General features: G+C 43.9%; 1 protein-coding gene across 1 annotated transcript in view; it reads left to right on the forward strand.

The window, feature by feature from the left end:
• Window positions 1-12478: 12478 nt before the first annotated feature.
• Window positions 12479-26993, forward strand: part of cacna1ab (calcium channel, voltage-dependent, P/Q type, alpha 1A subunit, b) — a gene marked incomplete at its 3' end in the record, with an annotated part of 238846 nt that continues 224331 nt past the window's right edge. The window contains exon 1 of the mRNA XM_084071455.1: window positions 12479-12714. Within this exon, the coding sequence (XP_083927581.1) occupies window positions 12494-12714 (221 nt within the window). The 5' untranslated portion in view covers window positions 12479-12493. The remainder of the gene's footprint in view (window positions 12715-26993) is intronic.

Here is a 26993-nt window from a genome sequence, read left to right on the forward strand (position 1 = left end):
ATGTGAGGATACAACAGCAGTGACAACACAGAAATGTATGTGGGGAGGAATCAATTGGCATAGGGACGTGGGAGAAAAAGTGTGTAAAAAGCGAAAAAAACAACTATAAATATGATCGTCGTGAGAATGTATAATAAGAACACACACGCACAGCAAACCCCAGCAAGAAGGCCTCGTCTCTGACCACCAGGCCTGTCAGCTCTCTGCAGACAGAACAGGACTACTTATCAGAGCACAGTGCCTGGCAAAGCAAGACGTGTCAAGTGCCTCTCTGTGACGAACCAGATAGGAAGTGTTTCAGTGGCACAGCTGGGCTTCTTTGTGTACATTGTGTGTGTAGCTTTCGTTCTGCAGTAGTGTACATGATTAATCGATGGACCTAATCAAATAAATCATAAACTGGGGGTCCTTGAAATGAAAATGGTTGAGAATCACCACTAGAGCCGTAAACATCTTCTCTTGTGGGGGTCCCTGGCATATCTTTTCATATGGGGGTCCGCGGGCTAATAAGTGTGAATTTGGGGGTCCTTGACACGAAAACGTTTGAGAACCACTGATTTAGAGGACACAAAAAAAAAAATTGAAAGGAAAAATGTAGTAAGTTAGTAGTAACCAGTAGTAAGGAAGGAGGAGTGAATGTGTCAGAGCCGAGCCACACAGCCCTGCGGCAATAGATGTAACACACATATTACTGGACGTCCGTGGTAAAGATAAAGGCATGATAGAGAGGTATAAGCGGCGGTATACATAAAGATAAAGGCATGATAGAGAGGTATAAGCGGCGGTATACATAATATTAGGTGCACTGGGGTATAACAGATGCTGTACAAGCCATGCAGAAAAGGTAGGTAGTCAGACAAAGAGCGCATCAAAGAGTGAGTCAGTATTATGTCAGACGAGCGATCGGTGGTGGGGTAAAAGCAAACATCTTCTCCGGGAGAAGCTGACAGGGTATACTAGCTCGGGAGCGGTGCAGTGTTGTTGTGAAAGCTCTCAGACTTTATCAGCGGCACGAAAACACCACAGCACACCTACAACCTTGCCCCCCCCCCATGCACCCACCACCTCCTCCTCTTCTCTCTGTAATTCACATTTACAGGCCCCATCAATATTCCCCTGGATTTGTCACCTCAGTTAACGTCTCACTGTTGCTGCTCCTGGCAAGAGTCTCGCTCACTGGGGTTGTTTGTCAGGGCAGGTAGTTGAATGCTAATACTTAATACTTTTCAAGAGCAATCTGTTTCCATAACTGGAAGCACAACAACAAAAAAAGTACTGAAATGAATGAAAGACATGCACACTTGCTCACCCGCGCACGTGCACACACGCACACACGCACACACACACACATCATTAAAGGGTTAGAAGCGAATGCTGTAGGAAGAATATACAATCTTTGCACACAGACCCCAACCGACCCCCACATGAATATCATAATTGATGACACATCACACCTGGAGTATATTAAACATACCCCCCCCCCCCCCCCCCCCCCCACACACACACACACACACACACACACACACACACACACACACAGGGCCGGCACGCCCATTAGGCAGAGTAGGCAGTTGCCTAGGGCGCCACTAGGGGGTATTATAATAATAATACTTTTTTTTTTTAAATCTATGACTCATGTTTATCCCAGCTGCATTAATATACTAAATACGCATATCATCCTATAAGTAATGGGTAACGTAACTGATGTTTTAAAGTGTATATACGGCACACGGTGTCAAGCAGCTGCTTGTTAGCGTTCACCTGTATCCTGATTCACTTCAAGTGTCGGAACCAGGAGGCCTGCCGGGGTCAGGAGGGTAGTTTGACTGGGAGAAAAAAGGCCACCCATGGGGTCAGATGGCCTCACCACCATGAACTGCTGTATTTGGCCGCTAAACGGGAGTCTGGATAACACCGTTAACCTTTTTCGAGCTTGTTAGCGTGACCCAATAAGGCCTGACTGACTGACTGAACTTCTGATTGGCTGGCGGGTAAAATGATTGGCTGGGTTACTGGCTGGGTTATCTCGCAGGTCATCTCACCAACCGGTTCCTATGCTGACTGGACGCTGACTGGATGCTGACCCGATGACTAACAGACTGATTGACTGACCGAATCGTAGATTGATTGGTTTTGCTGACTTTACTCAATCATTATTGGATGTTTGTACTGTAGGCACTAAAAGAGACTGACGCCTGATGTTTAGCTGTGTGTCTCACGGCAAAAGTATGTTGGGGTGGGTCGTGAGCATGTACAGCAGATCTGCTATTTTCTGAATATTGCTAGCCAGTCGGATGTAACCCACAAGGATGTGACTGGCACACATTTATCTATTGCTAAATTAGCTGTGCATAACTAATGTTCAGCATGGTGTTTTTACAGTTGGTTTGATTACTCAGATGTTTAATTGCTGTCATGGCACCAGTTAATAAAACATGAACTGACGCAGAAACTTGGACACATCATCAGTGTTGTTTCCTGGAGTCACTGGGTGTTTCGGGTCTTGCAACAGACACCCTCCTCCAGGCGACCCGCAAACCGAGGCTGATCGGACCCAGGCCTGTGTCCAAGTGGCATGCTACTGCCCCCACTGTCTCTTGGGGGCTTAGGGTGGCTGGTGAGATGTTAGCAGCGGGTGTTGGCGACACTAGGAGGCTCTAGGCCAGTATAGTTCTCAAACTTTTTTGTGCCAAGGTGGAACCCCCAAAGTGATAAATATTTGGCCGAGCACCCCCATCTGAAAATGTTTTGTGCCAGAGACCCTCCGAAGAGAGGATTTGTGTAGAAGAAAATAATTATTCAACATTTTCCACCACAGTTCACGATTTTTTCAAAAAAGTTTCAAATATTGCAGATCTACAAGCTCGTAGATCTGCTATTTTTACTAGACAACGTATACACATTCTGCTGGAGACCCCCTGGAACCCCCCTAAGGACCCCTGGGGGTCCCCGGACCCCACTTTGAGAACCAATGCTCTAGGCGCTGTGTGTTGCCGCCGGGCCTGCATGGCTCCTCCTTCGTCTCACCAAAAGTGAGCCTTCTTCTGTGCGTTGCGTCGTCGTTGCTTCTGCGGGCACAAACATCTCATTCTGACTTGATGGATTAAACCCTCCTTGCAGGTTTTACCGCCAATCATGTGTTCCACACTACTAAATGCCGTCCAAAGCTTTTTCATTTAGACAGGCCAGAGGAGCAGGAAGTTATGTGAAGTCAGAGAGAGAGGGACAGAGAGACACGTAACACAGGAATCGAACCCGGGCACGTCGTCAGCTACTGGCATGCCCCCAAACAAAGCTGCATCCTTCAATCTTCAAAATATAAAAATAAAGTCCTGTAAAAATGCTAAATTGACTTAGGTGTGCTAGCAGTTAATCATAACTGTCCTGTCTCGCTGGGCAGCTATAAACAGTGTTTGCCCTTGATGTATGCACCCCAGTGCCCTTTGTATCTGGAGGTATTTTTCATGATGAAGCGTAGTTTAGCTTAATAAAAGCTCTCGTTTATCACGCTGACTTTGAGTGAACTTTGCCTGGGAAACATTCTATGTAAGCATTATGGGCTGCTATAAGGTCTCAGTGTGGTATTTATGAAGTCTCAAGAGCATACAGTGCAGTAGAGCACCCAGAGGATTCTGCAGAGTCTCTGGATAACTTCACATATAGGACTAACCCCACCCGAGGAGGTGCTGGAGCACATGGATGTTCTATGTAATGAGAAAAGGGTGCCCGCGGAGCGCATACATATTTGCTAGGACGGATGGCCTACCCAGGGCTGTGTAAGAGGCTGAATGGGACATTGGCAGGGATGATGTGTGGCATTGCGTCAACCCAAAAAAGCATGTTGTTGGACACACGCACTTGCATAATAGTAAACATCATCTGGGTGGTATTGCAGTGATTATCATTTATTATTAGGCATAGGTGTGTATCCGTGTTGATAATTAGTTAGTTAGTTTTAGATTAGGTGGTGTAATATTGAAGTTTTAAAGCTGTCATCCTAGATGCATTGTTGTAGTAACAGAACTCAAAGAGTTACAGGGTAAATGAATAAATGCAATTGTATGTCATAGCAGCATTCAATGGCAGAAATTATATTATTGCATGTTAAAGGAGAATTTTGGACTAAGGTTTTCTTACCTTTTCTATGATGTTATGATATCTTAGGATGAATGGTACAGTAGAACATTTCATAACTCCATCCCGGGTACGCCACAGCTTAAAACGTGCGCGGATAGGCCTTGCGTTAGATCGCATATTTTAATAGCTTTCATAGTGACAGAACACAAAAAAAAAACTAAGTCTCGTTAGACGAGATTTCAATCTCGTCTAGCGCGGCTGTTTTTGTTTTTTTGACAGTACTTCCCGCAATTTCACCGCATAAAATCACATAAAAACCCTGCATAATCAAGGATTTTTGCCCGCGTTTTTCTGGAGGGGTCTAGTTAATAATGTAACATAATGTTCTGCTTCACAACATGATCAAGTACCAGGAGGCATGGCCCAGTAGCAATACTCACACTGTCTGATCCAGTCATGTCAAACTGCATCCCTCTCTCTGTCTCTCTGTGTGTGGCGCATGATGATCAGAGGTGCATGGGGTATATGTTTTCATGCTGGCATGCACTACTATGCTCGTTACTGAACAGCGTGCGCACCTGTCCCGTGTGTGTCCGTCATAGGTGCCGGGGTCTCTCTGCGTGTCTGTGTTGTGGCACGTGCGTACGTGCGTACATGCAGTAGGTGACGCAGTCTCGCTGTCACTCCTCACCGTCTGAGTGGGGTAATAAAATGGTAAAAGGTGCATTCATATACGGCACCTTTTGTCCAAAGCGCTTTGCAGTATGCATTATACATTCACCCGTTTACAAACCGACCGACAGGCAGAGGCAACCATGCAAGGCATCAACCTGCTCACCGGGAGCACTTAGGGGTTCAGTCAGTGTCTTGCTCAAGGACACTTGAGCAAGCACTAAGCCAGGAGGAGCCAAGGATCCAACCTCCTGAGCCACTGCAGCCCCAAGTATGCTCGTGCTTGCCAGTGCATGCGCTGGACGGACAGCTTGCGGCCGATTGGCTACAGCAGTGTTTCTCAGACTTTTTCAAGTCCAGGGCCCCCAAATTGATATGTATATGCCCACGGACCCCCATCTGAAAAGGCTTTGCCAGGGACCCCCAGAAGAGAAGATTTATGAAATGCTATACGAAAATAGCAGATGTACAAGCTTGCAGCGCGGCACAAAGTGACGGGACGAATTGAATCGCTGTGAACTTGTATATCTGCTATTTTTGAATAGCCAACGTATAAATGGATAAAGTGGTTAAAATGATTGTGAGGCTATTAACCCATTTTGCTCCGGACCCCACTTTGAGAAGCACTGGGCTACAGTAATTCCACTCTATACGTATCCCATAGCCTGGAGGGACAGTGGATCTCAGATTATGAATCAACAAAAATAAAACATGGTCGTTGATGGATTGGGAACAATATTCAGGGTTCCTTGGCCTACTGGCAGTACGCACATAAGTTTTGATGACCCCCCCCCCCCCCCCCGCCCGTTCCTTCAGCCTGGCAGAGTTAGAAATTCCTTGAATGTGCAAACAGAACAACGTTTTCCAAACTAATGGGGGATTCTCACAAGCCATTAAACAGAGAGATACATAGCCATGCTTGTTTGGAGACATTAGTTGGATATCAGACCAGGATCAGAATAATCAGGACAGCAGCAGTCACACAAATCACTGCATTGACTCAAAGATACTGTACATCATTATGTACACTTTGCAGCATTCGTCAAAGTATTATCCTATCGTCGCAAACCGCATAATGATCTGACTGACTGGTACACCAAATGGGTTCAAACTAAGCATATGGTCTGGAATAATTCTCTCTCTCTCTCTCTCTCTCTCTCTGACTCTCTCTCTCACGCACGCACTCACACACACACGCGCGCACTTGCGCACACACACACACACACACACACACACACACACACACACACACACACACACACACACACACACACACACACACACACACACACACACACACACACACACACACACACACACACACACACACACACATTATACCTTTCTAATTTTAGTTTTCCATTTCACTTCCAAATATATAATCCCTTTAAATGATTTTCTTTTAACCCACTTTGCTCATCCCACCCTCTGAAAACCAACATATTTTTTAGGGTTAGGGTAGTATTTCAAAGACCTTTCTATTGTATCATGAGCATTTTTTTGTATAGTTTTAAATGCCTCATCCAGTGATAGTAGTCCAGGCGTTTCGGGCCATATTTTGATGGAATCGTGCACTTTACGATACAAGCATGAAATTTGTCACACAGTTAGAGCATGCCATAAGGAACATTTTTGGCTATAGGGCCATCGCAGATTTGTCCTGTGGTAACCATGGCAGCCATTTTCCAAAATGGCCTCCATCTGCTGTTATTTTACCAATAACTCAGGTGCTAGACAACCTAGGATCTTGATTCTGGTGACTAATCCTACATTTTCAAGTATGAGGAATACAGTGGTACTATATAGAATTGTCCTGTGGTAACCATGGCAGCCATCTTTCAAAATGGCCACCACCTGCTGTCATTTTACCAATGACTCAGGTGCTAGACCACCTAGGATCTTGATTCTGGTGACTAATCCTACATTTTCAAGGATATACAGTGGTACTATTCACAACATGCTAGTAACTACCTAACTAACTACAGTACATGAGGAGGCTGATACTCGTGTCATATTACACCTAGAAGATGCTGTGAAGAAAGGGTATAGCAAGGTGACAATAGGCACATGGTCCTGGCAGTAACGTCAGCCCAACGCCTCCACTTGACTGAGCTGTGGGTTGCTTTTGGAACTGGGAAAAGTTTCCGTAACTTAGCAGCTCATGAGATGGCAAGGGCATTAGGCCCAGATCGATGCTTAGCCTTACCCATGTTCCATGCCTTCACTGGATGTGACACAGTGTCATCTTTTGGAGGCAGAGGCAAGAAGACGGCATGGGAGACCTGGAAAAACTATGGTGACGTCACACGTGCCTTCAGTTCCTTAGCTGCCATCCCAGACAAAATAGATGACTGGATGGAGCCTCTGGAGCGATTTGTGGTATTGCTCTATGACCGCACTAGCGGCCAGGCATCAGTGAGCGGGCACGGAAGCAGCTATTCACCCAGAAGGGCAGAACAATTGATGGACTCCCCCCAACACGAGCTGCACTGATTCAACATACAAAGAGGGCAGCCTACCAAGCTGGCCACTGTTGGGGACAGGCGATGGTTGCAGCCCCTGAACTCCCATCCCCAGGTGAATGGGGGTGGAAGAGGAAGGAGACAGGTGAATACAAATAATTTAATCCACTTCTTTACACTTGTAAACCTGTGATCTGACAATAAAGCTGATTCTAATTTTGACAGGAGGATGGGAAGTGCACGGGACCACACAGAAGCGAGCCTGGCCTTTCGGGAACTCCTCCGCTGTGGTTGCAAAAAGGGATGCAGTGGACAATGCAGATGTGTTAAGGCAGCACTTCAGTGTACTGCCCTTAGCTACTGTGGTGGACTGTGCAACTAACATTGTGTAGATTATCTGGCTTTATTGAATAGACCCCTTAACAGTCGACGTCACACTGAACCAGTCTGCGCGGAACCAGTGTGCGCGCAATGAAACCCATTCTATCAGGTCTCGCTAGGACGCGCCTCACTAGCCAACACACAAGAGGGGGTTGGGGTGTGCTGAAATCAGCGCACCCCAAAACAACAGGTTGAGAATTTATTGTGTGAAACAATCACCTGTGCGTCCAGTCTCAATGTTGGTAAACAAATAATTGGTCTATATGCCATTAGGCTATGACTCATGAGTACTCTGCCTTTGTTGTGTCTTATAGTCCATTGAAAATAATTATGCAATACTACTACTAATAAAAGAAACAGTGAAGTACTGCATTCTTGACACGTGTCAGTTTGAAAACATCTACTGTACTACATCATTACATATTTTGATGGGTTTACTATTATTTAATTAACTGAATGCCAGATACATGTAGTTAGGTAGTAGAATGTTGTAAATAGTACCGCTGTATTCCTCATCCTTGAAAATGTAGGATTAGTCACCAGAATCAAGATCCTAGGTGGTCTAGCACCTGAGTTATTGGTAAAATAACAGCAGATGGAGGCCATTTTGGAAAATGGCTGCCATGGTTACCATAGGACAAATCTGCGATGGCCCTATAGCCAAAAATGTTCCTTATGGCATGCTCTAACTGTGTGCCAAATTTCATGCTTGTATCGTAAAGTGCACGATTCTGGCCCGAAACGCCTGCACTATAGCCGTGGCTGGAGGGATTATGTTTCCGGATTGTCCATTTGTCTGTCTGTCTGTCCGTCCCAACCTTGTGAAGGCGATATGTCAGGAATGCCTAGAGGGAATTTCATGACCTTTGGCACAAACAAACAATTGGACACAATGAGGATCTGATTAGCTGATTAGCAGTGTATACTGTATGTAGTACTGTACATTATATATACTGTATGTACTAGGGCTATATATATTTTTTTGAATACATAAAAAGAAAAACTGCAGAATAGTTGACTTTTTTTTCATGTTTGTATCCCGTGCCATCGAACGATGCTTCGAATATTCGAACTATTTGGGTCAGCCCCTAGTATGTATGTACTGTATATATATACTGTATACAGCATGCACTGTGTACATGTGCTGTGTGTGTATGTGTGTGTGTGTGTGTGTGTGTGTGTGTGTGTGTGTGTGTGTGTGTGTGTGTGTGTGTGTGTGTGTGTGTGTGTGTGTGTGTGTGTGTGTGTGTGTGTGAGTGTGGCAGCTTCAGAGGACAAGGTGAGCTTGGCAGTTACTCAGGCGTAGCCAGAGTTCTGAAGGAAAAAAGAGACTCCATGTCTCCGTGCCTCATAGTCGCTTTCCAGTTGACGTCCTCCAATTTGCTGTCAGATCCCGCGGGAGTGTGCTTATGTGTGCACGCGTGTGTGCGCGCGCGCGCGCGTGTGTGTGTGTGTGTGTGTGTGTGTGTGTGTGTGCATGAGTGGGTGCAGTTTAAAAGAGAGGCAGGATTTTGCTTCATTTGCAGGTCTCTCTCTCTCTCTCTCTCTCTCTCTCTCTCTCTCTCTCTCTCTCTCTCCCTCAGTCATTCCTCCAGTCATCTGTCATTTCCCCCTTAATCTCACTCTTGTCCCGGCCAGCTTTTGCTGGCTATGTGCTTTTTATGAAGGTGCTCTATCGCTCTCTCTCTCTTTCTTTCCTCCACTCTCTCTCTCTCTCTCTCTCTTTCTCTCCGTTGTGCCCTTGTGCCTCCACGCTTGTCCCTCTCTCACCTCATCTCTTCATACCGTTTGCTGGTTTCACTCGCTCGCTCACTCACTGGTTCGTGTCACTGGTTTGTGTTTGTGTATCTGTCCCTCCCTCTGTCCTCCTCCCTTCTCTTCAGTGGTGTAAGTAACGAAGTATAATGACTCAAGTACTGTACTTGAGTCAAAAATTTGAGGTACTTTTACTTTACTGGAGCATATCCAATTTTCAATACTTCAATACTTTCAATACTTCTACACCACTACATCAAATATTTAGTTAACGTTAGTTACTAGTTACATTAAAGATTTTTCCTTTTTTATACCTAGGCTATTTTCAAACATCTTAGTACTTTTACTTTTGGCACTTTAAGTACCAATACTTTTGTATTGGTACTGGTATGAATTCCAGACTTTTACTTGTAACAGAGTACTTTCTACATTGCAGTATTGATACTTTTACTTAAGTTAAACATTTGATTACTTTCTCCATCACTGCTTCTCTTTCAACTCAAACTTTTGTCTTTGGTTCACAAAACATTTTTCTCATTTTCTTCCTCACTCCCTCTCCTCTCTTGCACCACCACCCTTCCTCTCCCAATTTCTCTCTCCATCTCTCTCTCTATTTCTGGTCACATGTACAGTACAGTACGTACATGCCTCCTGAGCATATATCCTTGTTAATGACCATATCCATGCCCTTGATCTGCACTCTGGACACGGTCCGGTGTGTGTGTGTGTGTGTGTGTGTGTGTGTGTGTGTGTGTGTGTGTGTGTGTGTGTGTGTGTGTGTGTGTGTGTGTGTGTGTGTGTGTGTGTGTGTTTGTGTGCATGCATACATTTACAACGTATCTGTGTTTTTTCAATGCCTTTCACTAATTCTGCAATACTTGTGTTATCCAGGCCCTGCGGCGCACAACACACACAACACACACATGCAAAGACGAGACATAGTGCTTTAGTAAGGACTTTGTTGGCTAAGCTTACCGCAGGTACAGAAGGATGTATGAGAGAGAGAGAGAGAGAGAGAGAGAGAGAGAGAGAGAGAGAGAGAGAGAGAGAGAGAGAGAGAGAGAGAGAGAGAGAGAGAGAGAGAGAGAGAGAGAGAGAGAGAGAGAGAGAGAGAGAGAGAGAGAGAGAGAGAGAGAGAGAGAGAGAGAGAGCTTGTCTGAATGAATTAGCTTTCTCTTTACACCATGTCAGGGAGAAATAATGTGTTACGCTCCCTCAGCAGATAATTGGTGGGGGGAAAAGAATTACACTTCTCAACTCTCTCTCTCTCTCACACACACAGAACACACACACACACACACACACACACACACACACACACACACACACACACACACACACACACACACACACACACACACACACACACACACACACACACACACACACACACACACACATGTACACGCACAAACCCATCTATGTTGTTACTTTCAATTTTACAGGGAAAAAGGAACAGCACAATATTGGCATCATCATTACTCTTTATAGGCATTTAATTAAGACTCTCCATCCCTCTCTTTCTCTCCATAACCCTGTATTGTTGTTTGTCCTCCCCTCTATCTACTCACCATCTCAATATTAATGCTCCCTCTCTCAGTCTCTGTCTGTCTGTCCGTCTGTCCGTCCGTCCGTCCGTCCGTCCGTGTCTTTGTCTCTCAGCCTATCTCTCTAGTCTCTCTCTCTCTGACTCTCAGTCTCTCTCTATGTCTCGTTCTCTCTCTGTCTATCTTTCTCTACTGGCTCTTTTAAGATGTCTGTCCGCTTTCAATCTGGCGTTCCGATTTGGGTATGTCATCATTGTAACAAAATATCAGATCTGCAATCTCACAACGTGGCACAATCAGGGGGCTTGTAGATCGGCAATGTTTGCACCCCTCCCGTGGTTTGTTTTTAGAGCATTCACAATAGGGTGCCGCAGGCAGAGGCTATGGCTATTTGGGGTTCCTTGGCATTGAAATGTTTGGGAAACTCTGGCACACATTCAGCAACGTGGGGTTCTGGGGGGATAGCATGAACCTCCACGCTGTCAGCTGCTTTTAAAAGCTCACATCACATGAACCTTTTTCACTGTTTGTATTCATCATTTGGGGGTATCTGAAGTGCTAACTATAGTTGACTGGGGTCCACCGGGGGTTTATACTTGGTCTGCTCCTTTATTTGCCCTCTACACTAGATCTCTCCTACAAGCTCACAACGCGTCTCAATGTGATGCGTTGTGAGCTTGTAGATCTGCTATTTGTGCCCAATATTCACCTATAATGTGACACACCCCCAGTGTTGCCAGATGGGAAATGTTGAATAATCGTACAGCAGGCTTAGAATTATTGTATTTGAAAGAAAACTACCATACACAGCTAAAAAAGAGAAATCACATGTGTAAATATGTAATTTCATTACAAAGATCGTATTTACTGTAAGAAACAATCTTGTTTGAGACTCCTACGTGACAAAACCGCATCACATATGCTGCGTGGAAGTGGGCAACTTCCTGGACACAGTGGACACAAATACAAGCCTGAAACTGGACTGGAAAGACGCGACCGGTGTTATTAATGCCTCCAAGTACAGTACAAATACGATAATTATCGTACATCTGGCAACACTGCACACCCCAAATACAATCGATGAAACCTTAACCTGTGATCAGGGCGAGTGTCCTTTTTCTGTGACGTTGACAACCACGCTGTTGTGTTTTGAACTAATCATTAGTACCACAGCACTTACCTCTCTTTCTCTCTCTCTCTCTCCCCTTCCTCTCACTCTCCCTCCCTCCCTCTCTCCCCCTTTCTCCTTACCCATCTCTTCCCTCTTCCTGCTTATCCCCCCCTCCCCCTCTCTCTCTCTCTCTCTGTCTCCCTCTGCCCCCCGCCCCCCTCTTCTTCCTTGCCCTCTTTGCCCCCGACCCATGCAGTCCCATGTTGACCCCACTGTACCAGGACCACGGTGGCTCCGCGTGGCCCCAGACCCCCTCCCCCTCCTCTCAGGGTCACCACGTGCGTCGCTGCCCGCCGCCGCCCACCAGCGGCAGCAGCGTGTGCGCCCACCCCACCTACTACCACGCCGTCTACGACGTGCGGGTGGAGCAGTACCGCGAAGTGCCCTTCATCGGCGGAGCCGGAGACCACCGCGGGAGCGGAGAGGGAATGGGGGGAGGGGGCGGAGATGGAGGAGGCGGCGGTGGTGCTAGGGGGTCCCTGGCCATGATCACCTCCACCACCACCACCAGCAGCAGCAATGACCCCCTGGTTCCCCTGGTTCCCCCGGTGCACAGGAGAGGAGGCCTGGTGGACTACCGCGACGTCATCAAGGCTCACGAGTCGCACAAGCTGCACAACACGCCGCGGGCCCGGAGGAAACAATGGGAGTGAGTTGCTCTTATTTATTCATTCATTGTTTTGTTGGGGGAGTTAGGGTTGGGATCTGGAACCGGAGGAACCAGGATCCGACATTGTTTCCATCACTTTTTGGAACCGTTTTCAGAACCGGCTTTATCACATTGTCAGAGCTGGTATGTTGACTTCACGTCTTACAATCACAAAACCGGTGGCTCTTGAACTTTTACATTTCAAGGACCACCATAACTCTGAGAGTGTGCAAAATGAAACCAAATGGACCGCAAAGGCCGTTTCAGACGGGGAGCGAGTGACGCCCCCCCCGAAGCTGGATTGTGGTCAGCATCCCCCCCCCCCCCCCCCGCCCCGCTACGTGCAGGAGAACAAAACAACAATGATCGCGGCTCGATCCCCGCTGATCCAAGCGAGAACGCCCTCTCTGTCTGAAAGGGCTTTTACAGATCCATTTGGGTCCATGTGTACACTCTCAGAGTTACAGACCTGTAAGGGTCCATTTGGAACCTTCCTATAGGAATCGTTTAAAGGGAACCGTTAAGGAATGGGACCGTTAAGAGGGAATCGTTAAGGAACCCGGAATCGTTCAAATCCTTCAGCATCCCAACCCTAATGCCACACATGTGTACTGTGGCTAAAGCTGCACTCCGTAACCTTTGTGTCCTATGTACCCGGGATTCGAACCCACGGGTCTCCCACACGAGAGACCAAATTTGCATGTTGCCGCCCGCTCACCAAGAGGGCAATCCCTGTTTGGCCAGGGGAGATGTTGCACTCATGAGGTTCAGGCAGCACTACTAGTTAACCATACCGAAACCAATAGGAACAGTATAGAGAGATGACCTCCATTGACTGCAGATGTGCTAGTCATATTATTATCCCATTCTACTCTACAAATGTATTAAAATAAAGTTTTATTCATTAAAGTAAGTTCTGGATTGCAGCTTTAAGGATAGGAAATAAATAACTAAATGCATAAACGGTCTATTTTAACACAGCACCCTGTTTTCATCTCCATGTTATGTTATGATCGGGTAGAGTCAAATATGAGCTGAAATGTGTTGCTGCCATCTTAGATATTTATCAGAAGGAGCCTGTCGGATTTGCTTCTAATCACAGCCCCCCAGTAACACAAGGGATAGGTGAAGGTTCTGTCTGTCGTCCTATAGCCCTCTGGGGGAGACGGGAGGAGGGAAGGACCAGGGTTCAGTGGTGGAAAAAGTACTCAAATGTGGGGCTTAAGTAAAAGTATCAATACTGCAATGTAGAAACACTCTGTTGCAAGTAAAAGTCTGGTAAATCAAAATGTACTTGAGTAAAAGTACAAAAGTATAGGCATCAAAATATACTTAAAGTACCAACAATAAAAGTACTTGTTATGCAGAATTTCCTGTTTCACAAGGTATCATGTCTAAAATGTATTAAAAAAGCACATCTACAAGCTCACAACGCGTTGCGATGCGACGCGCGTTATGAGCTTGTAATGAAGTGGTTAATGAATGTTTTGTAATAATAATCTACATCTACAAAGTAACTAGTAACTAAAGCTACAAATCATTGTAGTGGAGTAAAAGTACAATATTTGCCTCTGAGATGTAGTGGAGTATAAGTATAAGTATAGCACCGTACTTGAGTACATGTACTTAGTTACTTTCCACCACTGCCAGGGTTACACGAGGAGATACCAAGGGGCAGGGCGGCATACCAAGGGTTTCATTTCCAAAACATTACTCATCCATTCTCTTCCATCGATTATTTCATTAACGAGTACATTTCCTTACAAAACTTTAAGGACTTACAACCGCAGAGTCATTTATCAAACGCTCCGAGGTGCTTTGTTTCAGTCAAATGTTCATCCAAAGCGAGCCAAGGCATAATTGTGGTTGCCGCAGAAATAACAATAAAAGGCCAAGTTGAACACATACAAAGATGATAACGGATAGTCATCATCAGTCACCTATATATGGGGCCAAATGTGCTCCTGCAGTGCAGTGCAGCGTGCATTGAACCGAACACGGCGTCATGGGAAATATAACGATAACAATAAATTAGGCTTTTTTTTCAGTCACTCTCTAATACAGTGGTTTTCAACCCTTATCATATCAAGGTCCATTATTTATTCTGCATTTGAGCCACGGAACCACCATTTGATGAGATTTAGACTCTCAGACCCAAAACGTACAATATTTTGTTATCGTTGGATGCGATTTTGTCCACAACTCCATGCTGTATTGTTGATGTTGGTACCTTTAGGAGAGATAACAGGCAAACGTTGATCAAAATAAGTAATAATAATAATAATAAGTTCTTTAATTAAGTAATGCAGATGTTTAACAATAATTTAACTCTTGAGAGCGTGGGTCCATTTGGTTTCATTTTATGCTCTCAAGAGTTAAAGATCTATAAGGGGTCCATTTGGTTACCAACTCTCCATCATTTAGCTGGGGACCACCTGGAATCCCCTCAAGGACCACTGGTGGTCCCCGGACCACTGGTTGAGAACCACCGCTCTAATATGTTTCACAGTTACAGGGAACTGAAGCTGACTCGCAAACCACTCATCACCATCAACAGAAATGTTCCAAAATGTCCCTGTAAATGCACTCACACAATTCTCTACAGTAATGCAAGATAGACCATCTCTATAATATGTCTAAAGGGCCTTTTAACGTGTATGAAAGCACATTAAGCTCTCAACGGTAGGCTGTCGTATTTGTATTTGTTTGTTTTTAAAAACGGAGAGCATTTCAGTGGAGTAGCATTAATCTCACTTTGGAACAAATGTCTCATTTGCAAGCCTACAGTATTCGCGTGGCATAGTTGATAGATAGACCAAAAAGCACGGACGCTGGGCTGAGTGATAACGTTTTAAATGTTTTGATGAAAACAGGGCTTTGGCGAATCTAAGTGGTGATCAAATTATCTCTAGATAGTGTTGATGGGGAAGGTATGGCAGTTAATTATAAGCAAATCAACTGCTACTATAAGGAATATCTCCCTGCCCATTTCTCTCTCTCTCTCTCTCTCTCTCTCTCTCTCTCTCTCTCTCTCTCTCTCTCTCTCTCTCTCTCACTCCCTCCTCTGCCTCTGTTCCTCAAATCTTGAGAGCATAATCGGCTTATCTGTTACCTAGCTACTCACAGGACTTGATCCAGGGTTGGCCAGTTAATGACTGTTTACATGCTAAAATGGGCTTCTGGCCATTTCTTCCATTAGCCTACATTACATTTTACTATTATTTTACTTGGCTGGCTTGGCCACTGTCAGTTTTTCGTCCTTCAGCCCTCCGGACTATGCAGATAAACGTGTCCTTGGAACCGACTGAAAATACCTCGGCTTAGTAAAAGAGACAAATAATTGCAGCGAGCGAGAGAGAGAGGGAGTGAGGGATGCAGACAGATGTGATGTAACGTATGCTCCGTCATACGATGGAGCAGATCTATACGCACAGTATAAGCTCACAACAAATCACATCCACAACGAAGACACATTGTGGGAGCTTATAGATTGGTTATTTTCAGCGTGCAACACCGGGTCGTACAAGGTGAGGAATTGGCGGAGCTGCACAAAAACACGTCTACTCCGTGAGATGTCTCGCTAGCGCCCCAACACTCGTCGTACAACAATGTATAAATCGGGCAATAGACCAGGGGTCTTCAAGGAAGGATAAAATTGTATAAAATTGTGTTTCAGATTAAACATTCTTTTCTTACTGGGTCTACTCTTTTTCCCTCTACACCTATACCTCTTTGCCAAAAATAGCAGATCTATGAGCTTGTAGATCTGCTATTTTTGGCTAACGTTCTCCTCAGAAAAGGGATGCTAGGGTTCAAGTGGTTGATTTAAAAAACAAACAAACATATCACTCAAAGATTTGGCGGCCCCCCTGTAACTCTAGTAACTCTGAGGACCCCCTAGGGGTCCCGGACCCCCTGTTGAACACCCCTGCTATAGACAGACAGACGGAGAGGCTGTTGCTGTTGGTCAGAGTCCACTGCCTCCCTCTCTTTGAAGTCTCTGCCCAACTATTCTTATTGTTACTTGTCAGTCTCTTGTCACTTTTTCACTTTCTCTGCAGGTCTTTCTATTTTCATCATCTCTTTATCTTTATCTATCTCTCTCTCTCACACTGTCAGAAGGCTCATCAGTGCAGTTAAAAGATAGATAAAAGAGCATACAAAGGAAGGAGAGAAGACACATAATATGCAACAAATTTGCATAATACATTAAAACACGTGAATTAAGAATTAAGTGTAAAAGAGTTTTTGAGACAGGTCCTCATTCTCGCGCCACTCTGACAGCTGTTTCACCCTCCTCTGTAGGATGCTTGATTGATGAGGCCCGCCACTGTGGTGTCATAACTTAATGATGCGATTTGTACTGAATCTGGAGGTGCAGTCATGGGTCAGTAGCATAAACAGCAGGGGGGGCTGAACGCACAGCCCTGGGGTGCGCCCTGTGTTCAGCATGAGTCTGCTATCTATACAGTGCCGTTGCTGCCGATCCGTATACCGACTGCAGGGCTCTGTCGGTCACAGAGGGAGGTGTTGTTGAGTGCCAGCGGGTCAAGCTTTCCTATTAGCTGCTGAGGGATGATGCTATTAAAAGGCTGAACTGCGAGAAGACTATGAAACGCATTCTTGTTTATGTGTTTTGTCTGGTGTAGATGAGTCAGGGCCAGATGGAGGGCATGTGTGAGATTGTATCCTCTGTGGACCTTTTTGAGCGATGCACACAAACAGCGTCGTGTCCAGTGATGCAGGGAGACTGGACTTGATATATTTAAGGACTTGCCGCTCAAAGTACTTCATGACCGTTGAGGTCATTGCCACACGATGTCAGACAATACATAGCTTTTTTCAACAGCGGTCGGGTGGAGGTGGTTTTGAACCACTGCTTGGCTCAGGGAGGTGTTGGAAGATGTCTTTCAGGACTCCTGTTAGGTGGACACGACCTCTAGAGCATAGGGGGATCAAAGTATGGTACTATGAACATCTCTTACCAATGTCCAACATCATCCAGTGGTCACAGGTCAGTTTCTGATCACTTAGACACTTTTCCTCAGACAACACTGATGAAACTGTAAACATGAGTCAATTCCTCAGGCACGATGCTACATATTTTGATTTTCTCTCTCTCTCTCTCTCTCTCTCTCTCTCTCTCTCTCTCTCTCTCTCTCTCTCTCTCTCTCTCTCTCTCTCTCTCTCTCTCTCTCTCTCTCTCTGTGTGTGTGTGTGCAGACTAAGTGTGCAGACAGTGTAGCTCTGTGGTTCAGACATAACACTCCTCCGCCAGCATCTCTCTCTCTCACACACACACATATATACACACACACACACACACACACGCACACGCACACACACACGCATACGCACCCATGTGAAATCTGAGTTGCAAAATGGTGTTACTGTAAATATTGGAGGGTCTATTTACAGTCTACGCCTACACTTAATATTTCATCCTATATTAAAATTGGCTTATGGCTTAAACTAAGGTCCTTAGTTTTTGTCGCCGATCTACAAGCTCACAACGCACCACAATGAGACGTGTTGTGAGCTTGTAAATCGGCACTAAAACAAATAAACACTCAACTAAAACCAAGCCTTTTCAACACGAGGTCAAAACTGCTCCAAGGACAACATACTTTGACACCACAGTAGCAGAATCATGGTTAGTGATGAGATGTCATGGTTAGAAAGGTGAGGAATAAGGGACAGTTGTGAGACACATTCAGATATTGGATGTTTTTCTGCATTCAAAAGCTGACGCCTTAGACACTAATCCTGGTAGAACATCTTGTGTAGCTAATGGGTGCTATTGGCCGATGGCTAAATTGCAGAAAATTACTTTAACCAAACATACCTGCTGGTTTCTTTTCAGGGAAAGAAAAATGCTGCAAAAAACAACAACAAGGTTAGGTATTGTTGCCGCAGGAGTGTAGCCTTGCTGCTATTAATTTAAAGGCGACCATGCTGTTGTTTCTGAAAGGCAGTCATCTGCATCCATGTACCCATCACTTTGAGGGTTCTTGTGCTCCAAGGAGGTTCTGTAAATAACTTGGACATTAAAATATTTTTCTCAAGACTAACTGCACACTCTTTTTCTTTCGGAATAAAAAATGCAGTGCTTCCTGACCCATAGAAGAATTGTCAGTGCAAAGATTTGGGCTGCCTTTCAAAAATGTATTGAGATCAAGCTCTGGTCACGGTGCATTGCCCAATGCTCTTCCTCCACATCTGAGGGGGTGGCATTGCTTAGTCATCTTCCCTTGAGCTCTATAGCCTGACCTTGATTGGCACATGCCAGGAGACCATGCCCACCTGCATGCTTATTGGATGTATAGTTTTGGTCCATAATTCTAGTTACGCTGGGCCTTTTGGTCTGGGAATTGGTGGATGCACTCAGGGGGCATATGGGAGGTCGCCTGTTTCTAACTGTCCAATGGAAGCTATTTAAGATATGAAGTCCCACGACTCTCACCTCATTCTTCTGCCATTGGTTAAGGGATTATTGGTAATAACTCCAGTTAGATAATAACACTGAAGGACATAACATGTAGCACTGGCTGTATAGGTGGTTGGAACTTATTACTGGGGGTAGATCGAAAAAGCTCAAAATACATCACGTATAATAAGCTTCTAGATAAGCGCTCTCCCCCACATGGAACTAAATGTGCCATGGATTTTTTGTTGTGACTACTGCACACAACCCTACCACACATCTACTCAAGAAAGGGTGTGTTCAGAACAACAGATGGATATCATCACACTCATGGTGTTACACCAAAATACATATGTATATCAATATAAATCACCAAATGAACACCGTGACAAAATGCAACAAATAAACTCCCGCCACATAATCCCCCAATGCATTCCCATAGTTAAATAACAACATTCAGGTGTAAGGATATTTGCTTCATGACACCAAAGTGCATCTGCATTGTCTGAAGGAAGCCAAACAAAAATACGTTTTGCTCTTACTAGACCATACCCGTCGGGGGATATGAGCACCCACGCTTGTTTCACGGATGTGGCAACACCGGCGCTTGTTTCACGCACATGATTTGGCACCCGGGAGCCAGCCAACACAAAAACGCTAATAAACAACTGACATTTGGGGAAAGTGAAAAACGGGCTTCGGTGTTCCGTGCACATGCAATGGTCAATGGCTGTGTGCATATGCATTGCAGATCAATTGCTCCAGCCACTGATGAGAACCGGGCAGAAGAGATTTTGGGCACAGAGCTACAGAGCTTTGTAGAATTATAGGATGATGTACCTGTACACAAGATGTAACAATAAAGCACAACCTTGAACCTTAAATCATGGGAAATCAACAGAGAAATTCAGAAGGCACACCCCCAGCGTATTATTGGAATGCAACTACATTCAGCAGGCACTGAAATCTTAGTTTCTTAGCATAAGGGTGGTGCTAGAGAAAAGGTCATGGGGTCAGCATAATCAAAGTGTTGGACAGCCGGCTGGATGGATGGATGGATGGATGGATGCATGGGCCGTCCTTCCATCTGACATAGAGCCCTGCCGCTAGCTTTGTCTGGACTTTGAAAATAATGTGCTTTAATACACTGCTTAACCCATTAAGGCCTGAGGTTTTCTGAACAGTTTTCAGAAAAACTTGTGTTACTACATCAGTGGTTCTCAAACTTTTTCATGTCAATGACCCCCAAAATTTTATGCATTTATTTATGCATTTATGCAAATATTTAGTTCCAGGGACCTCCCAGAACCAAAGATTTGAGTTAAAAGTGTTTGCATATTCAAAGATTTGCACACATTTTCACGATTTTTCAAAAATAGCAGATCTACAAGCTCATAGCGCCGCACTCGGTGCCACGCTATGAGCTTGAGTATCTGCTATTTTTGAAAAGCCAAAGTATAAAATAATGGTTTGTTACACAGATGCGTTCCCGGTTTTAATGGGTTAATTTAGAGCAGTGTGCATGTAAACCACAACCGATGGAAAACTGAAGCAATGTATTGACTGGGGTTCCTGATTCATTTCAAGCAAACAGGCTATTAGTTTGAAAAGACGCCATATAAGACCTTGACCAACACCCTGAGTGGTGGGGGGATCGATTGTTGTTTTACTGCTGTTGTCTTCCTAGAGGTCACAGTAAGCCGAGAAAGACTGTGGTTTGGGGCGCGAATAGGTTGAAATTGTCAGGGGAATCGGGGAGTGGATATTGAATGTGAACATTTTCTCTCAGGACTTTCTCTCCGTCATCCCAGATCATTCTCGAAACACACGGTACAATCTTGAGTGTTCATTTAACTAATTTGACTGTTGACAGAGTGTATAAATTGATCTGAAAGGGTCCATTTTTACACTCTCGAGTTCCCTATCTGTTTTTGCAAAAACATTTTAAAATAGTTCAAATAACCGATCTACAAGCTCACAACATGTCAATGTAGATCGGCTAGTTGAACTATTTTTTAATGTTTTTCAAAATGGCAAAAACGTTTAGGCATAAGGGGGGTAAAGCGTAAGGCAAGATAGAGCCCTGACAGAGTTAACCACTTTCCACCTGGCATCCCTATTTCGGGCATGAAAAAAAATGCAGATAATACAAGCTCACTAACCGCCACGTCGCAACACATTGTGAGCTTGTAGATTGACTATTTTCACTATTCGTCATTATGATGAAGTATATATAGGCCTTAAATGGTTAAACTACAGTTGTTTCTCAATCGCTTGGATGCATTTCCTGAAGCTTTAACCTCATTCCCAAGACTAATTGAGTGCAATCTCCAAAACAGTAAAGACATGTCTCATAACAAACTCATACAAAAACTAGAACATTTTACAAAAACATTGAATACGCACATCACTTGGTTGAGGTGCTGGGTTGGAAAGTATCATGAACAAAAATAATAAACCTGCACACTCATCTGCTCCAATGTAATGTATTGACAACGCTTCGAGCCAAGGCTTTTCATCGGGTCAAACTCGAGAAGTGTGTATACCTCACCCACTTAAATAGACTTCCACAGGTCACAGGTCAATAGATTGCTGCTACAGCGGGAGTCTTTTTGGATATACACCCTAAACACTATGTCTCCTAAAGAAATGAACGAGGACTTTCCCATCAACCACTTTTTATAATGTAACCATTTATAACTCTTGTTGCCAAAGATTAAGTTACCTGATTATTTAAAATGCAGTTTTCTCTAGATTTTTTCCCCTGTTGTTTTGTGGATATGTAAATGTTGAACACTGTATCTATTTGATTTTTTGACCTGATTACCTTGTTGTGTTGTTCCACCCACCCTTGATTGATAACATGACCTGTGGGTCTCTATTTAAGTGGGCGAGGTACACACTTCTCGAGTTTGACCCGGTGAAGAGCCTTGACTCGAAACGTTGTCAATAAATTACATTGGAGCAGATGAGTGTGCGGGTTTATTCTTTTTCATTGTTTTCTTCATAACTAAGTCATACTATACCTGTGCAAAAGAAATGATAACCACATGCGTCAAAAGACAAGTCGGTAATCGTGAGTAGTGAATTTGATGGGTGGTGGAATGTGACTGGGTGGACCAATCAGGACCTGAGTTGATGAGAGACAGGCAGCAGAGAGATATACATCCCATTCACTTATACGCCCATTCACTTGTCATTTATAAACCTGACGAAGACCAGACGGTAAAAACGTTTACACCTTCAGTAAAGTTGCACAAACAAGTTTGTTTTTGGATATGCACACATTACTCGGACTGATTCATTGTGAACACAGTGAGAAGTGAAAGAGTGTATTGGCCAGTTGCCTTGAACCACTGGAAAACTAGCATATCTATTCAGAGCGAACATTCAGCCAAAATAGCAGATCTACAAGCTCACAATGCATTGCGATGCATTGTGAGCTTGTAGATGGGTTATTTTCATCGAAGCACTGTAAATTTGGTTGACTAAAGCTATGACGAAAAATTTAATTGACTACCTTTTTTCACTGACGAAGACGAAATAAAAACTAAATAAAAACTAACCTTTGATGACTAAAACTATGACTAAATATATTGACAATTTCGTCAACAAATAAAAACGAGACGTTAGGGAGGACTAGTGGAGAAGAGATCCAGTAGAACTAAGACAAGTCATTGTATGCTTAACCGCACGTCACGCTCCGAAAATATACGATCTACAAGCTCACGTCTTCAGCTATTTTCGGCACACAGCTAAGTATACATAAGGCATTAAGGTCTGCCAAAATACATGTTTTTAATTAAATCATATAATATTTAGTCAACTTAAACTAAAGTCAACTAGACTAAAAGTAAAACATTTCAGATTACTAAAATATGACTAAAACTAAATGGAATTTTATTTAAAAGACTATGATTAAAACTAGATCAAAATTTGCTGTCAAAATTAACACTGTAACGAAGATATAAGATATATTAATGGCCTAGGGTGTCTCGCTTTTCCCCCTCCTGCTGGTTGCAGAAGACTTTTCATGCCATTAAACTCAATGGGTTTTGACTGGATTTTACTACACTTGATTTTATTACCTTAGTAAACATTGTCATAAATACTTTATGCATTCTTGTAAATTATGGTCCCATTAATACAAAAATGTATGATGAATTAGGGTATGCTATACTCTACCGCTTATACTGTGTGAAGACCCACCTTCGCTCCCTGTCCACCCAATAGCATTCATTTTCTGGGACCGGAAATCCAAGATGGCGGATTTGAATTCGCAAACCAAACCCCCCCCCCACAAAAAAACTGGTCTGTTGAATGAAACCAATTCCATATTCTTTTACAGTCTATGGAGTGGAGTTAACTCATTCAATCCGGGAACGCATACTGTGTCATTTTAGATGTTTAGCTATAACCATTATTTTGTACTTTGAGCTATTCAAAAACAGCAGATATATAAGCTCATAGCGCTGTACCGAGTGCCGTGCTACGAGCTTGTAGATCTTTTTTTTATCGTAAACATTTGTGCAAATCTTTGAATATAGGCCTGTGTGTTTTTTAAAGCGAACATTTTTAACTCAAATCTTTGTTTCTGGGGATTCTACAAATGCCTTCTAAATCCTAACAATTGTTTTTAAAAGAAAACGTATGTTGATATAATATCAGTGGTTCTCAAACTTTTTTCATGTCAAGGACCCCCAAAATTACATGTATATGTCCACGGACCCCCCATCTAAAAATATTTTGTTCCAGGGACCCCCCCAGAAGCAAAGATTTTAGTTAAAAATGTATACCGGTATATATATTCAAAGATATGCACAAATTTAAAAAAATCTACAAGCTCATAGCTAATATCTGCTATTTTTGAATAGCCAAATAAATCTAAAGTGACACAGATGCGTTCAGGGTTGAGTGGGTTAAATCCAGCTGTCAGTGAGCCGTGTGATGGACAGTGTCGGAAACCACCATGTCACTAATACAAGCTGAAGGGAGTTAACTGTAAGCATCCTCTAAACGGGCTGCATCAGTGTCACTCTCCTCTGGCATCAGCTGTCACTCTCACACTCCCATGTGGGCTGAAAGACACACGCATGCACACTTTCACTCATGCACCCACACACTGTCACACACACACGCACGCACGCACGCACGCACGCACGCACGCACGCACGCACACACACACACACACACACACACACACACACACACACACACACACACACACACACACGTTTGTATTACTATACTTGTGAGGACCTCAACACTTTAAGACAGCCATGTTATAAATGCCATTTAAAAAAAAAATTACATTTGTAACCGTAAGCCTAAAGCCGAAAAACAGCAGATCTACAAGCCCACAACGCGTCGCAGTGCATGACACTGGCACACAACTAAGTATAAATCATGTTTAACTCTAATTCCAATCCCTAAACCTAACCTTTAAATGTCTAATCCTGACCTTAATGTTTTTCGGATTGTAAACTTATCTCTAGAAAATGTTTTTTTTTTAACTATAAAACAACCATTTGCATTGTGAGGACCAGGAAAACGGTCCTCACAATGTATATTTCTTCAAATTCTACTATACTTGGTTCTCGCAAGTATAGTAATACACACACACACGCACGCACACATACGCACAAGCACGCACGCACGCACGCACGCACGCACGCACGCACGCACGCACACTCCTCTTGCTCTTCCTCTCCCCATTTTTCTTTTTTTTTATCTTTATCTCTTTATGCCTCTCTTCGCTTTCCTCTCTCTGTACTGTAAATGGCAAATGGACTGCATTTATATTTCTCTAATCTTTTCAACCACTTAAATCTTTACAATGTCCTTCACATTCACCAGTTCACAGACCGTTAACATATTATATGCTCTAAAGCAGTGGTTTTCAACCCTTTTCATATCAGGCCATTATTTATTCGGCATTTGAGCCACAGACCACCGTTTGATGAGATTTAGCCTCTCAGACCCAAAACATTAGAATATTTTGTTATCGTTGGATATGATTTTGTCCACAATTCCATGCTGTATTGATGTTGGTACCAATAGGAGAGATAACAGGCAAATGTTGATCAAAATAACAATTCTTTAATTAAGTAATGCAGATGTCTAACAATAATTTTACTCTTGAGAGTGTAAACGGGTCCATTTTGTTTCATTTTACACTCTCAAGAGTTAAAGATCTACCTAATAAGGGTCCATTTGGTTACCAACTCTTCCATCATTTCGCTGGGGACCACCTGGAACCCCCTCAAGGACCACTGGTGGTCCCCGGACCAGTGGTTGAGAACCACTGTTCTAAAGCAGTACACATTCACACACCGACAGCGGAGGCAATTAACCACCATGCACAGCCACCAACCAGCCTGCTCATCAGGAGCAGTCATAAGGTTCAGTGTCTTGCTCAAGGACATTTAATCAGCACGCAGCCAGGAGGAGCCGGGGATCGAACCAGGAACCAGCCGGCTCCCAGATGGCCCGCTCTGTCTCCTGAGCCGCTGCCGCCCCATGTCCATCTGTCTGTTTGTGTATCATCTGTCTGTCAGCTGCCTGTTAACCCAGTTAGACCGGGAACGCATCTGTGTCATTTTAAGATTTCTTTGGCTGTTCAAAAATAGCAGATCTACAAGCTCATAGCGCGGCACCACTTTGTAGATCTGCTATTTTTGGGAAAGAAATCGTGAAAATGTGTGCAAATCTTTGACATTTTAACTCAAATCTTTGCTTCTGGTGGGTCCCTGGAACTGAATATTTTGAGATGGGGGTCCGCGGCCAAATACATTTTGCAGCTATTTGTGAATAGTCAAAGTATAAGGTAATGGCTAAAGTGGTTAAAATCTAAAGTGACTTTCCCAGTCTTGATGGGTTAAAACATAATTTCAGTTGACAGTCCCTGGGGCCTGAAGATCCTATAACTGTCCAGTCTCCAGCAATGTTTTATCACAGTTACATCACGTTACCGCACGTTACATACGCTGTTATGCCTCTCTCTATGTAACCACACACACACACACACACACACACACACACACACACACACACACACACACACACACACACACACACACACACACACACACACACACACGTGCATCATTATTCTATGCTAGCCTTGATGGAACTAATACCCTCAGGGCTTTTTGTGTTATCCTTTTAGCATCGTTGTATAATCGCACCCTGTACTTTTTGCAAACTGTTAATAAAATGTTAAATCAATCAATCCATTCTCAGTCAAGGTTCAAGATACCATAATTCGTCATTACCGTGTCAGCTGACTTGCCTGACATTTTCTTCATCTCAAAACAGCCATAGATTTGCAGCACACAGGAGAAGGAGATTATGTTTTCGCCCCTGTCCATGTGTCCGTCTGTCCGTCTGTCCGTGTGCAGTTAATCTTGGATACTGCTGGACCGGTTGGCGGATTTTGTAGTTTGTAGCGGATTTTCTGGTTCAGGTTAAAAACTACCGCAGGATAAAAACATGTAGGCTGCATAAAGCTGAACCTTTGGAACATTGTGATGTAAGCAACACAGCTGCAGCTATCAATAAATTGATTTAAGGATGACTATCTATATGCTTAGATAGTGGTACAGCTGTGTTGCTTAACAAGCCTTCCATGTTTTGACCGTTCTGCAGTTTTTAACCTAAACGGCAAAAACAAACTACAAAATCAGCCTAGGGTTCATTCCATGGCCCTTTTAAGCCTTGTTTAATTTCGGCATAATGGCATGCCCAAAAATAGGGCCACCAGGGTTAATGTGGCTAAAATGAAGCTCGGAAGTGGGTGTTTCTTAGTCACACAATCCCAGCACCAAGTCAGCATGCAATCCATCCCCCCAACCCT

The sequence above is a fragment of the Gymnoscopelus microlampas genome (assembly GCF_963454915.1).
Source record: "Gymnoscopelus microlampas genome assembly, chromosome: 2".
Lineage (NCBI taxonomy): Eukaryota > Metazoa > Chordata > Actinopteri > Myctophiformes > Myctophidae > Gymnoscopelus > Gymnoscopelus microlampas.